Source organism: Poecilia reticulata, chromosome 4, assembly GCF_904066995.2.
Source record: "Poecilia reticulata chromosome 4, P_reticulata-male-v2, whole genome shotgun sequence".
Classification (NCBI taxonomy): Eukaryota; Metazoa; Chordata; class Actinopteri; order Cyprinodontiformes; family Poeciliidae; genus Poecilia; species Poecilia reticulata.
Window position 1 is genome coordinate 11328787 of NC_088833.1, and position 14310 is coordinate 11343096.

A 14310-nucleotide genomic window follows, 5' to 3' on the forward strand; every position below is an offset into this window, starting at 1 on the left:
TCGAACCGGTGACGAATCCCTACCCCCGATCATGGGGTTCATCACAGCCTGGCACCTCCTCCCAATGCTGGTCATCAGCTTGGTCACACATTTCTGTGGAATGGAGCAACATTCCTCAACCAACATTTGTCACACAAGCCTACCAATGTGGCTGTGTTGGTCCCTTTGGCATGAAGCACAAACGCAGGCTAAAACCACAAGTGTTCAGTGGGGTTGTGTTGAGGATGGCTGGCAGTGCATTGTGTCCACTTCACTCCCAAGTTGTGAGGGCATAGTTTCTGCTAAATGTTATTCTGTCGAGGTGAGCATCGCTAACTTGAAAGACAGAGTTTGGCGCTGAAGAGTAGAGATCTGAGGTTGTCACTGGTGGCAGAATACAGCCTCAATATTTTTCTACATTGAGATCAAAGCCCCATTGATGACTGGCCTTATATTTCCATTAGGAGAGATGCTGTCCCACACCATGACACTGCCTCCACCAAAAGCAGTTTGGAATTGGCAGGATAAATTTGCGAAGATCTTTTGCACAGCCCACAAACTCAACAATGTTGCTATAAATAATGCTGCAGATGATAAGTGTGTAGTTCAACACAAATCTAAATTAATAAAAAAAAAAGAGAATCAGACTAGAAAAGGGAATAAAACAAACCTGTATTTAGATATTAGGAACATATAGTACAAACATATAGTAGAACAATTTTTAAAAAGTGACCGTTATATGAAATCCTAATGTACAGTATGTGTTAATACACAAAATAGCATGGCACAAAGATTTTTAAACATCTTTAATGAAGGATGAGTGTTATAATACACAATAACATCTTAAGTACAACCACACCGTTGATGTTGGTTGTTATTCATTTTGACTGACATGAATTGTCCTGTGGTTACCAGGAAGCTGTGGTTAGATCTGTTTATGTGCCAAAAACTCAAACTGAGGTACAAATTATGTTTTAATGTTTTTTACTACTGTATAGAATTAATGTTATAAAAAATACATTTTGGTTAAAAAACCTTTGTTTTTAAATTTTACAAACGCTCAACAAAGAAACTTGACAATTCAAATTCAGATAAAATTTTTTCATCTTGGATATTTTATGTCATTGTTGTCTAAATATTCGCTGCTAATTTGGACAAAAGTGTGGCGCTGCCACTCAGATAAAAGAAACATGGAGCTATTACTTAGTTTCATGTTTTTACCATCATGTTATAACAATATATATAGTTATATCACTTTTTAGCAAATTTTACACGGACTAACACAATAAATTATACTGTACAAATATGAAAATTATATTGCTAGAACTATATATATATATATATATATATATATATATATATATATATATATATATATATATATATATATATATATATGGAGGATTATTATTATTGATAAAACAAACATTTATTTCAGGTATAATAAAATAAAAGGTAGTTCACATCTGTTTTTTTTCGTTTTTGTTTTGCCTGAGTGGCTGAAAAAATATGTTTTGAACACAATAAAAATTTCAGATATGTGTAGCTAGGAATTGCAAATCTTTGGAGGAAGCAAAAGATTTTTTGTGAAATTGTAGAAAAAATATAAAATACGGCAGAAAATGTAAAACCGAGGATCTGGTGAATAAGATGAGGCAAAAAGTGACAACTTGAAGACGACACCCCACTTTTATTATGCCATTAATGTAAAAACTAGTATAATTTTAGTAAGTTAGTTTTAAGAAATATATTTTTATTCCTTTAAATTATAAAATAGTTTAAAAGTCTGGAAAATCTTGCCTATACTTTCATATTCAGTGTTTTTTCAAAGCTGGAAGGCACGTCAACGCTTGCAAAGCGTCTATCCGACAATGTAAGAACAATGATAGCAGAGTCTTGGCTCCCTCCTCTGGAAGAATCCCGCAGTGCAGGCACAAATCATTTTGCAGAAAGAACCAACAGAATCCAGCGTGGAGTGTCAGGGATAAAAGTTTTTTTTTTGGCTTTGCAACTTAGCCATAATTGTGAAATGACTCAACAACTGGAATTTGATCCTTGCCACAGGTTCTCTTTATGCAGCAGATCATCTCCTTGTTCCATCACTTTTTGTGAGATCCAATCATGACTTTTGACACAAAGTTGACGATGGCACTTGCCGGCTGCTCAGGATCATGCTCAGCAAACAGATGGCATACATTTTCAGTTTCACTTTGAGATTTTCTAGCAACAAATCCAAAAATCCTGGAAGGAGGAAAACAAATGATTAACTTAAAAAAAAGGGATTACGTTTTATTTTTGTTGTTTTGATGTTTCAGCAGTGTACAGTATGAGATAAATGAGCCTGCAATGTTTGCAAAATTCAAAACAAAAGAAAAATCAAAATAATTTGTGTGTCAAATCACATTAGGAATCGTATTTCTAAATGTCTGCCTTAGTTATAAACCAACAAATACTGGTGTCAAATACTGGGACTGAATCATACCGTTTAAGGAACCATTGGCTACTGAAAATGAACCTTCGCTTTTATTTAAATTATTGCATTTATCTCTGTCTTAAAGATTAATTCCTGGTATAATAAATTCAAATCATTTAAGAGTGGTTAAAGTACACGAAGCTCAAAAATGAGAAATAAGAAAACTCAGTATGAGGGCAAAAAACAAACAACATGGCACATGCTCCTCACAAAGACTTGTCAAGAATGAACTTACTTGGCTGTGGAAACGCTGTCTCTTGTCCACCTATTTAGGACAGAAACCACAACTGACATCAGGAATCATAGAGATGGATTACAATGAAATTCATCATCTAGCATTGTGTGCTATTTAAATAACTAAATTGTTACATTTATTGAAGTCTTTACCAAGTCAGGTTAAAATAAATTGCAGCATGAACTCTGTCATGGTAAATATTGTGGGAGGGAAATGCATTTTATGAACAAGAATTTATTTTATTCTCTATCAGTTATAGCATCATTTCTGTAATAAAATATTTTTGTAAGATTATTTACATGTCAGAGTTGAACCCTTAAAATTCCTTCACACCAGAATAAAAAGCTGTTACATATTTGTTGGGATAATGATGTATTTGTGTATGCGTAGCTCTGTTACAAGTAGTCTAGCAAGTAGGCTGTCATTAAAATCCAAACAAGCTTACTGTGCCATAAAAAACAACGTGTCCCTCTAAAAGTTCTGTATTTGCAAATTTTAATATCTGACAAATTAATGCATCTTTTTATATGATGATTGATTAATGGTAGAAAGATAACTAACCCAGTCTGGCCTTATGTGAGAATATAACTGCCACCTGAACATAATATCTCCTTTAGGCAAATTTTGAGGCAACAAATACTATCAACAGTTTCTGACAATAGAGAAAAAAATCTTACTTCATGGAGGATGTAAAAAAGCAAAGTAATGTATGTTCAACATGACGGCACAGCTTCAAATCATTTCTTTGTTGTTGTTTTTTTTTTTTTTAGCCACGTTTGTTTCAAATCACTGAATTGATTTGCAGATATTTATTAATTATCAGTGACTGTAACTTAACTAACTGGTGCAGATTTTAGTTATCATTTGGAGGTCATGGCTGCTGTCAGACTGGTGAAATTACTCACTTCCTTCCCTGTGGGTCCAGAGAACAGAATATAACAGTGTTCACAGTGTAGTGTCTCCTGAAGAACAGCCTGCAGAGTCAAACACAGCAACACATCAGATTTGATTTGCAGTTACCTTAATCTGAGTTTCTGTGCATCCTTTACGAAAACCCAAAACTATTAAAATAAAGTACAACTGTAAAAACAATGGATATGTTATCACATAACACATCACTATAAAGTATACCATATTATACTATACTATATATATTTTAAACATTGCAGTCTTACTTAGCAAAAAATTATTAATACATAAATAAACCATTCAGAATTAGCATTTTCAACTATTTAATTTGCTCTGATTTTTACCCATATTTACAATTATGTGCCATTCAATATGAATGAATACTGAGTGAATATCCAATCTTATGGAAGACAACTGAAAGATTCAAATAAAAGCTGTAAATCATAAAATAAAATCAAAAAATAGTTAACTTTGGAACAAAACATGGCAAAACCTTTCAGCAACCAAGCCATTTACTTATTCCTAACTGTGACAATTCTGTTGTCAAGCTGTTGCCAATCAAACGCTCACTTCCTCTGGTTGTCTGTGAGCGTTATTCCCTGCGCCGACACTTTGAAGTGGACCACAGTGGAGGGAGGTGGAGGGTCCATGGAGAGTGTCAGTGTGGTCGCCTTCTGGACCGCTTGCTGACCCGTCAGAGACTCCAGCTCCACAGAACCCAGGAACCACACGTTGCACGCTAACTCCCAAGAACGCATTAAATGAGTATTTCACCAAAAATAGGCACAGTTGTCTGTTACTTCAAAATACTATTTTATTATCAGTAAATGTTTTACCTGCACCCTGTTTGAGAAGTTCAGCTGCTGAGTTTGTTGCTGTCTGTGTCGACGCGTCGTTCAGCTCCTCCAAAGGATCTATTGGACACAAACAGCAATGATGTCACACAGGGGTCACAATAAAGCAAGAAGAAATAAAATAAACATCATGGAAACTGATTCATTTTATTCTGAAAAGTGTCTCAAGAAATTTTCCAGCCTGGCAGGAAATCTAACATGTTTAACGTGTGATAGAATTACTAAAATGATTTCTGGTTTCTGTAAGCAAACAAATCTTTAGTATGTTTGTTAAAATGTGTTAAAAATAAAAGTAGAGCACAGAAGTTATTGTTAAATTTAAAAAAAAAAGGAAGCACTCTGCAATAACAACCCAGACTAAAATGTAATGTAAGATTTTGACTGAGACAGAGAAGGTAAACTCTCAGCTCTGCCTCCAGGATAAATTGTGGATGTTTACCTCTATCAGGCAGGATGAGTTTACAGGGCAGAGCCAGCGGGGTGATGGAGTGCTGACTCACCAGAGCTGTGAGGCTTCCTGTCACAGGAGCGAAAAATTCAATGTTATTAAAACATATAAGGACAGCTGCAATTTGTCTTTACCGCCAGCAGAGGGGGGCAGAAAACCATTTCAAAATATTGGGTTTAATCTGTAGTTGGTTTTTAAATTTATTTATTAAAAAAAAAATTTTAATCTATACAAAAATCAAATCAAATCAAATGTTATTTGTATAGCACATTTCAGCAGCAAGGCATTTCAAAGTGCTTTACATAATTAAAATAAAAACAGAAATAAACAGTGAGAAAGAGATAAAAAAATAATAATAAAATAATAATAAAACATTAAAACGTCAAAAAGAAAGAAAAAGAAATTAAAAACATTAAAGACATGAAAACATGGAAGACATCAAAACCGACACTCTAACCCTAATTTAACCATAAGCAACTCTAAACAGGTGGGTTTTAAGTTGAGATTTAAAAGCACCCGGTGTTTCAGCTGTTTTACAGTTTTCTGGAAGTTTGTTGCAAATCTGTGGTGCATAGAAACTGAATGCGGCTTCTCCTCGTCTGGTTCTGGTTCTGGGGATGCAGAGCAGACCAGAACCAGAAGATCTGAGGGGTCTAGACGGTTGGTACAGTAATAACAGATCTTTAATGTATTGTGGTGCTAAACCGTTCAGTGATTTATAAACTAATATCAGTATTTTAAAGTCTATTCTCTGAGCTACAGGGAGCCAGTGTAGGGACTTTAAAACTGGTGTTATGTGCTCTATCTTCCTGGTTTTAGTGAGAACCCGAGCAGCAGCATTCTGGATCAGCTGCAGCTGTTTGATTGATTTATTAGTCAGACCTGTGAAGGCGCTGTTGCAATAATCAATGCGGCTAAAGATAAACGCATGGATGAGTTTCTCTAGATCGTGCTGAGACATCAGTCCTCTAACCCTGGAGATGTTCTTCAGGTGATAGAAGGCCGACTTTGTGACTGTCTTAATGTGGCTCTGAATGTTCAGGTCAGAGTCCATCACTAATCCCAGGTTTCGGGCCTGATCGCTGGTTTTTAGTTGTAATAACTGAAGCCGTCCGTTGATTCGGGTTCGCTCCTCTTTAGGTCCAAAGATAACTTCAGTTTTGTTTCTGTTCAGCTGGAGAAAGTTTTGGCACATCCACTCATTGATCTGTTCTAAGCATCTATTTAGTGATTGGATGGGTTCAGAGTCACCTGGTGACATTGTGATGTAGAGCTGTGTATCATCCGCATAATTGTGGTAGCTAATCCTATGTCCTGTTATAATCTTTGCCAGTGGGAGCATATAAATATTGAAAAGAAGGGGTCCTAGGACTGAACCTTGGGGTACCCCACATGTGACCTTTGACCTCTCTGATGAGAAGTTTCCGATTGAAACAAAGAAATCCCTGTTCTTTATGTAAGATTCAAACCAGTTGAGCACTGGACCGGAGAGTCCGACCCAACTCTCCAGTTGATTCAGTAAAATGTCGTGGTCAACAGTGTCGAAAGCTGCACTGAGGTCCAACAGAACCAGCACTGTGGTTCTCCCAGTCTGTATTTATATGGATATCATTGAACACTTTTACAAGGGCCGTCTCTGTGCGGTGGTGAGCACGAAAACCAGACTACATACAAGTATATATACAAGTATATAGTGAAAAAAAAAATCTTAGAAAATTATTTTCACCAAAGTACGGCTCATTGGGGCAGCCTTTAAGACGAACTCCTTTAGGTGTACACTCAATCAGGAAGTGCCTCACCAGCTCGCTGGACAGATCTCCCACTGAAAACAAAAACAAAAGAATTTAAGAAGAAAAAGAGAACTACATTTACAAGTGAAATTGTTATATTAAATTTGATATCTTAGAATATATTTTTTCAATGTTTAAAATAAAGATTCTCATTTCACTAAGAAGCATCCTGGAATTTCCGGGATGAGTTTTCTTTACTTGCCATATTTCTGGAGTATTTTTTATGTTTTCAAGCAAAACTTGAGTAGAAAGATGAGTCATAGTCTGATGAAGACAAACTTTAATGTTTGGGTCACAATTTCCACTTGTGCCTCATACAAACACAAAAGATAACTATAGCCACACTCAAACATGGAGGAGGCAGCGTCATGCTGCGGATTTCCATTAGACAGGACAGTGTTTTTGTTGTTTTTCTTTTTGTCAAGAAGGATGAAATCACAAACAGTTTCAAATATGAACAAGTTTTATTCCAAATGCAGAAGCTGTTGTCTAACAAGCCGAAGTGAAAGATGGATTTAAGTTATAAAAGTTATAGAAAAAAACAAACCAGAAGAAAATCCAAGCCAGAGTCCAGAACTAGGCCTTAGAGAAAATCTTCTGCACCATTTAAAAAAAGAGATTTCCTCCCAATATGATGGAGTTTCAAACTGAGAGTGGGTAAATGTTGGCAAATCAAGATCACAAACTGTTGGCTGAATGCAAAAATGTAATCAAAAGATGCTTCAACAAAGAGCTAGATAAGGTGTTGATAATGCAGCAGCATTTTTTTAAATATGTTTCCCCCTGAAGAGATGTTAGTCATACAAGGACATGAATCATATTAAAAGTGAAAAAAGATTTTAAATGGTTCCTCATTATGATTTTTCACATCCCAGATCCGCTATAAAATTACAAAACCATGCATTAGTTCTAAGGTAATCCAATCACCTTTTTTACTGTGGTGTACCACTGAGGGAGGAGGCGTGGCCACCTTCATGGCCAGTCCGTACGCCCCGCGAAATGAATGGCTGTCTCTGACGATGAACGAACCGGGCTCTTTGTCCTTCAGCACCGCGATGGCTAATCAGAAGGTCAACATAGGGAGGAAGCAGTGAAAGGCTACAGTTAAAATCACATTCATACTGAAGAGGAAGAAAAAAAAAAAAAACTTTACACAGAGGTGTATTATACGCTCACTGGAGGCCGCCTGGCTTTCTGCTCCAAGGCCAATATTTACCTTGGTCTCTGGAAATGTCGGGCTTGTACCAGAACTTGGACGTGTCCTGAACAAACTTCACAGTGTCCTGCTTACTGCCAGAGTCTGTAGGGCACGAATCAGAGCTTGGCGTTAACTTTCAGGATGGTGATGATGGGTAAAAATGAGGAGCAAAGATCAGACAGATTCTCAAAGTCTGGACAGGTGGTGAACTGAGGTCATTTTAAGTTTGGCACAAATGATCAAACATGTTAAATTGACGGCATTCGGTGTCATTGACACCCTTTTGATATTTAAAGAAAATATATTTTTTATGAAGCTTTGCTCTATCTGGACAGACTTTATTCTTCTTCTTTTGTTTTATTTCACTTGACTTTAAGTTTCACTGTCTTTTATCTGAGGAAGTGCACTAAAACTTTTTATCTGGGACATTCTTCTTAAAAAAAAAAAAAAAGATTAATGAAGTTGTGGGTTTTCTAGTCTTTTGACCACTGAAAATAAAATCAGGTTCATCTCTACTGTAAGAAAACCATGGTTTCTGGAGGTTTCTGGATATTTGTGTCCCGCTCTGAATCAAATCAAATTAATTTTGGCACTTTTCAAAAAAGTAATTTATTATTAAATAGATACAAGGATTTCTTATCAAGCTATTTTGCCTCATTTGTCTGCAATTTTACAACTCATTTATAGAAGTTTTTGTTTTGATTAATATGCATTTTTACTGAAGAGTCCAAATCAAAACCAAGCCAATACCCAGCTGTTTAAAAATTACATTTTAAACAGCTGCCAAAATACTTGTCTTCGAAATAATCAACAACCAAAACCCAATAATCAATAGCCTAAACACTCTAGGGAGGCATCTCATTCAGTTACGTGAATCTGTGATCTCGTTCTTTCGGTCACTACCCAAAGTTTGGGACCACAGACGAAGGTAGGAACTCAAATCGACCGGTAAAAGAAAAGCCTGTCGCCTTTCTGCTCAGCTCTCTCTTCACCGCAACAGATTGGGACAGAGCTTTCATCACTGCAAATGCTGCACCAATCCAACAACTGATCTCCCTCTCCATTTTTCCCTTATTCGTGAACAAGATCCCAGGATACTTAAAACACTTCTACTTCTGGCTGAAGACCGTGGTCTTGGATTTGGAGGGACTGAGCCTAATCCCAGCCCCTTCACGCTCAGCTGTGAACTGCTCCAGTGAAAGCTGAAGATTACAGTCAGATAACGCGAAACAGACAGAATTTTTTTAGGTAAGATTTAAAGGATTGAACAGGTCAGCAAAACTAGGGGATAAAGGTGTACAACTTATCTCTTAGACAAGTAAAAGACAAGAAAAGAAGTGGCAGGACAATCTCTTCCCCTAACTTATTGCGCTTTGTTCACCTTACATACTTTACTGGAAAACTTAAGTTGCTAAAAGTTTTACCTACAAGTACATGGCATCATATGTTTGGAGAACATAGGTATAGGACCTTAAGTAAAGTTTTAATATAATTTGGGTTTAATAAACACAGATCAGAAGAAAACAAATCAAGCGTGATGCCGAATTGAGACCAAATAAGACTTAAGAGTACCTGCTCCGGGTGACGAGGCCCCACTGAGTCCTCTGAATGGATCTGAGGCCAGGGACGACGACAGGGGGATACTGAGGCTGCTGCCGCTGCGCGGGCTGGAGAACCCGCTCAGAGAGGGGGATCGTGAGCCCAGCTCTCCCACCTCACCTGTTCTTCTCTTCTCCGGCAGTAGGGGAGCGATCCCTGCATCTCCCCCAAGATTCAGATTCCCGAGTCCCTCCACGGCTTCCAGCAGGCTGTGCTCCAGGCCGCCGTTTCCCAATAACAACAACGAGGACAAGTCTGTGCTGTCGGTTCCACTGCGGTCCCCCGAGCTCCCTCCCCGGCCCCTCTGAGCGCCCCGTGGGGAACTGTGCGCATTAGGAGAGCTGAGAAGTAGCGGGGGTGTAGATTGGGGAGGATGCGGCGAGTTCAAGGAGTTTGGTGTCCGGTTGTGCCACACAGGAGGCGGAGTGGAGCTGCAAGTAAAGATAAAGATACAACATGGTTCGAAATATTTTTTTCACATAATAATTTAAGAAGCTATCTAAAATTGGAGAAACCCTTGACACAGATTCCCTGTTTAGGAGGGCTGTAGAAGAAAACAAACGGAGCTGGGTTGTGGGTGCAGTTCTCCAACACAAATATTCAGGCTTTAGGTGATATGAATTTAAAACACACATACAAATAATCCATGCATGCAGAAGTGCTACAGGCATAGTCTGTATTGTCAGTAAAAGATTCTGATGATAATTAAGCTGTTTTTAATGTCAGGACTTTATTTTATATTTTCAGCCTCCTCTTATGACTGTGCACAGCATAAAAGTATTGTGTCAAACCCGTTTGAGTTGAATGACCCATACATGGAAACAACCGCTTTGTCTCAGGTGAGACTTGTGAAGCTGCAGAGGCCAAAGGTTCACAGACGCAGCTGAAAACTCGCTTGATGATTTTGAATTTCTGTTGAAGCTACAGATCATAATCAGCTGCATGAATCAACGGGGCCAACGAGCTCTGTGTCAACAACCTGGACTACTGCTGGTCCAGGAAGGGTGAAGCCTGTTTATAACCGTAAGTCATGGTTTTATTTTGCAACGTGGGGGTAACTAACACTCCTATATTTGTGTATTTTTGCTGAGATAAAAAGACATATTTGAATAGCCGTTGAAGCAGCTGAAAGAATCCGGCTTTTGTTTGAGCCGGGTTCTACCTTGAGGTATGCGAGAGTAACAATCAAATATCAATGCGAAAGATATCAAAGCACAAAGGTCATCGCTGCATCAGAGGGTGCTGAACTCCAATTGTAAAGGAACAAAATATTTGGTAAGCTATTATATTTCAAATGCATTTACATCATGTCATGGATTGGATCTGTGCATGCCAGTAACATATTTGCTCAGTCAGATGAACTCTGCCTGAACTCTATGCCCATGCTTGATGTAAATTTTACTGACTTAGATGCTAAAGCTAACAGAGAGCGGTGAGAACATCATGATGACACAGAGAAGAGAGAGGAAAGTGTTTTAGTAAATAATGCAATGACAATCATTGTTGCTAAATAAACTACTACATGATTAACAAAGACTAAAAAGTTACATTTATAAGCAGTCCTTAAAACTGACTATATCTCTCTTTGTCAACCATTCATGCATTTTATTTTTTTCCTTCTTATACTTGTTTTTTTGTTTTTTTCTCAATCTATCTAGTCAGGGTGCATCTAAGCACCATAAGATCACCATTGTTGCAAGAGGCTACTGTCAAAATTTGACTATCCCTGTTTTAAATTCTAGTCCTCGGTGCATGCGAACGCTACAACGGTGTATATGCATAATCACATTCTGGATTGTTTACTATTTTCCAACCCTTATCGGTCTGCATCTTCTTTCTGGATAAATCACAAAATAAATGTTCACTTTATGACTCAGAAACGTCTTCTTATTTTGAAGACCTTCACCTGTCTGTGTGTTGGAGGGGGCTGCTAGTTGACACTGAGCTCAAGGAGCCAAAGATCCTCTGTGCGACAGGCACGTCCGATCGGAACAGATCTCCGTCTGCGGAACCACCAGAGTGGTTCATGCCATCCAGGAAACCTCTGGGTTCTGAGCAAAAGGACAAAGAGAAAGCAGAATCAATTAGACATCTAAACAAAAAACTAGTTTACTTTTGGATTATAGTTGGAGAGAATAGAAACACATTTGTCATGCTTTACAGTACAAACTTCTCGCTCATAAGGGATATAAGCAGGAACGAACAGCTTCATTTTTCAGATCTGCCGTTGAATTCAGCAGATCCTGCGTTGCAAGATGTGCTTTTGTACGAAGCAGAAGCTGAACTGGTGCGCGGCTGTCAGGACATACATGCAGACATGACGTCCTGATTGTGTCACTCCGCAAACACACAGACGAGCCTCCTCAAGCTAAAGAACAGGATCGTGAAGCACCATGAGTCACGGGGAAAACAGTCACTCATTATAAAGGGCTCGTTGTTTGGCCTGCTGAGCCTCCTCACTTCAGCCCCTCCTCCCTCCCGACTTCTGCTCCGTATCTCTGTTGCAGTGCAGGAGGTGCAGGAGTTAGCTCGCTGCCAGCTGTGTTAACTGTGTTAACATTCAAGCGAAGCATTTTGAGATTATTTGCATAAACTGCCTGTTTTAGCAGTTCATTGCATTTTTATGATTTTTTGAAACTACATTTAGCTACATTTTGTGTTTGATTTTTCTACTTGTAAATGATCTAACCACAAATTGCAACTCAGCTATGCCTTCAAATTGATGACCTAGTTTAAGTGAAATAAAAGATACTTTAACAAATGAATAAATACATGAATTATTTAATTTATGACTAATTAGTCTTTTATTATTCATTAGAATAGTGTAAATTACAATAAAGAATGGATTTTATATAAATCCCTGGATACATCACATGTCTTATGGCATGTATGCAGCTTGGAAAGTTGTTGATGTTGATGCTTGTAGGAAACACATTAAACCAAAGGGGAGGAGAGCACCACAATTCCTCAAACATTCCCACAGTCTCTGTCACTTTTTTCCCTCTTGGGATTGCTCCTGGAAAGCAGCTGAGCTTCTTCTCTCTGAGTTCCCATGGATCATTTTCCTCATGGTTTTTGTCACATCTGCTGCTTATTCTGCCAAATGACATTTCTACCAAACCTGCTGCCTCAGTGATGAGCAAATAACTCATAAGACAAGGTGTCAGTGCCATCTTGCAGCATAGACCATGTATTATTTTCTTTTTCTAAATGTAATCTGTAGAACGACTTCAGATTTGATGCACACGGAAACTCTCCAATGTGATCAATCTAGAGTATGGCCTCAAACACTTGCAGCTGAGCAGCAGCTTTGGGGCTCTGAATACATACTATATATGGATTCCAAACTTTTTAGTCTTTTTTGTTAAAAATAAAGCATTGTTTTTAGTCCACTCGACAATTATGCAATACTTTATGTTGGTTGATCACATAAAATATAAGACAAGTTTCTTACTGAATGAAAGCTTTTGCAAGCGATTCTACATTTACTTTTTTTTTTTAATGGAGTAAGCTGAAAAATTTGCAAAAGTCCTATTTCGTCTAAATCATCTGATTTAGTCATTTTAACTTCACAGTAAATGCATTGCAATGTTCAGAATTAAGACCGTTTCACCACCACAACAAGAACCCCAGTATTGAAACTGCACAGATTTCTCTTCGCTTTGAGTGAGCACAAAGCCTCTCTTCAGTTTACGGTCAACTTATGAAAAACCTTTTCCAGATGACACTGACCCATGTGGGCTCGTCTGCCAACCACCAGCAGCAACAGCCCCAGCCCACAACACATGCACATACTTTCTGCATCACAGAGTGATCGTACCGTGGCTCTGACTACAAAAGGGGGCATACCTTCACGCTTGCCAAGAAAATAGTTACTATTTATCAAAAGAGAAGGTCATCTGGGGATCTTCGCGTCTGATCACACTTCTTGTTGAACAAAAAGAAGAGAATTAAATAATGGTATACAATAAGCCAATAATACATGAGCAGCTATGCTGGGCAAACAGCCCACAGACCACAGGAATGTGGGTACAAGCACTTGCACTCGCACTGAGGCTAAAACTGAGCCCGCATGACCATCTTACAGCTGTTTATATCTGTCACGTTAAAAAAGTGAATGTTTAAAGAAGAGAATCAAAAGAGGGGGAAATCAGCTACTGCTTCCCAAACACACTTGTGCTATATCTAAACTTCTGTCCTTACCAAAAAAAAACAAGTGGGTTTTTGCAAAAGCTGCTTAGAAGTGAAAAAAATGTCCATGACATAAGATCTGAGGCCAGGGTGAGCAGTTCCAGACCTGAAGGGATGATTTAAAATGAATATTAGTAAGCACCTGCAGGACATGGAGGCATGTTGAGGGCACACTTCAACCATCTGAATAAGGTGTGATTTAGAAGGACAAGGTGGTTTTACTGGTGTCTATTTAATGTTAGCTATAAGCTCTGTGATGTACATAATGGGAGGTTTATCCACTAAAAGAGGGAGCAAACAACAGCAACACTGAGAGTTGCATAATACATTCAATATAATGAAGACATAAAGGAAACTGTGTGTTTAGAGAGAGGAGTAAGTTGGTAAGTTAAGAACCAAATATCAATTTATCTGCTGGTTTTGAATAGTCTGTCCTGAAAAGGACAGGACTGCTTGTAGTTCATAATTTATTGTTTAACAAACAGACCAAAGTGTTGAATTTCCACAACTCTCCTACACATTCCTGATTTATTCAGGAATTCCAGTCATTCAATAGCGGGGTGTTTTATTCTTCTCCAGAAAAAAAAAGACTTATCAGAGAAGTATAAGCAGGAAAAGCAGCTTCAGATAAGAA

At 38.1% G+C, this 14310-nt stretch overlaps 1 protein-coding gene across 4 annotated transcripts in view; it reads right to left on the reverse strand.

The window, feature by feature from the left end:
• Positions 1-631: 631 nt before the first annotated feature.
• The window catches only part of LOC103463406 (tensin-3-like), a 45392-nt gene continuing 31713 nt past the window's right edge, over positions 632-14310 (reverse strand). For all 4 annotated transcript variants that reach the window (XM_008406725.3, XM_008406724.3, XM_081606200.1 and 1 more), the window contains 11 exons: positions 11392-11536; positions 9459-9916; positions 7905-7988; positions 7616-7747; positions 6625-6720; positions 4890-4967; positions 4433-4510; positions 4167-4335; positions 3593-3661; positions 2688-2717; positions 632-2220 (listed from right to left, as the gene is read on the reverse strand). In XM_008406725.3, coding sequence (XP_008404947.2) covers positions 2079-2220; positions 2688-2717; positions 3593-3661; positions 4167-4335; positions 4433-4510; positions 4890-4967; positions 6625-6720; positions 7616-7747; positions 7905-7988; positions 9459-9916; positions 11392-11536 — 1481 coding nt within the window. In that variant the 3' untranslated portion in view covers positions 632-2078. The remainder of the gene's footprint in view (positions 2221-2687; positions 2718-3592; positions 3662-4166; positions 4336-4432; positions 4511-4889; positions 4968-6624; positions 6721-7615; positions 7748-7904; positions 7989-9458; positions 9917-11391; positions 11537-14310) is intronic.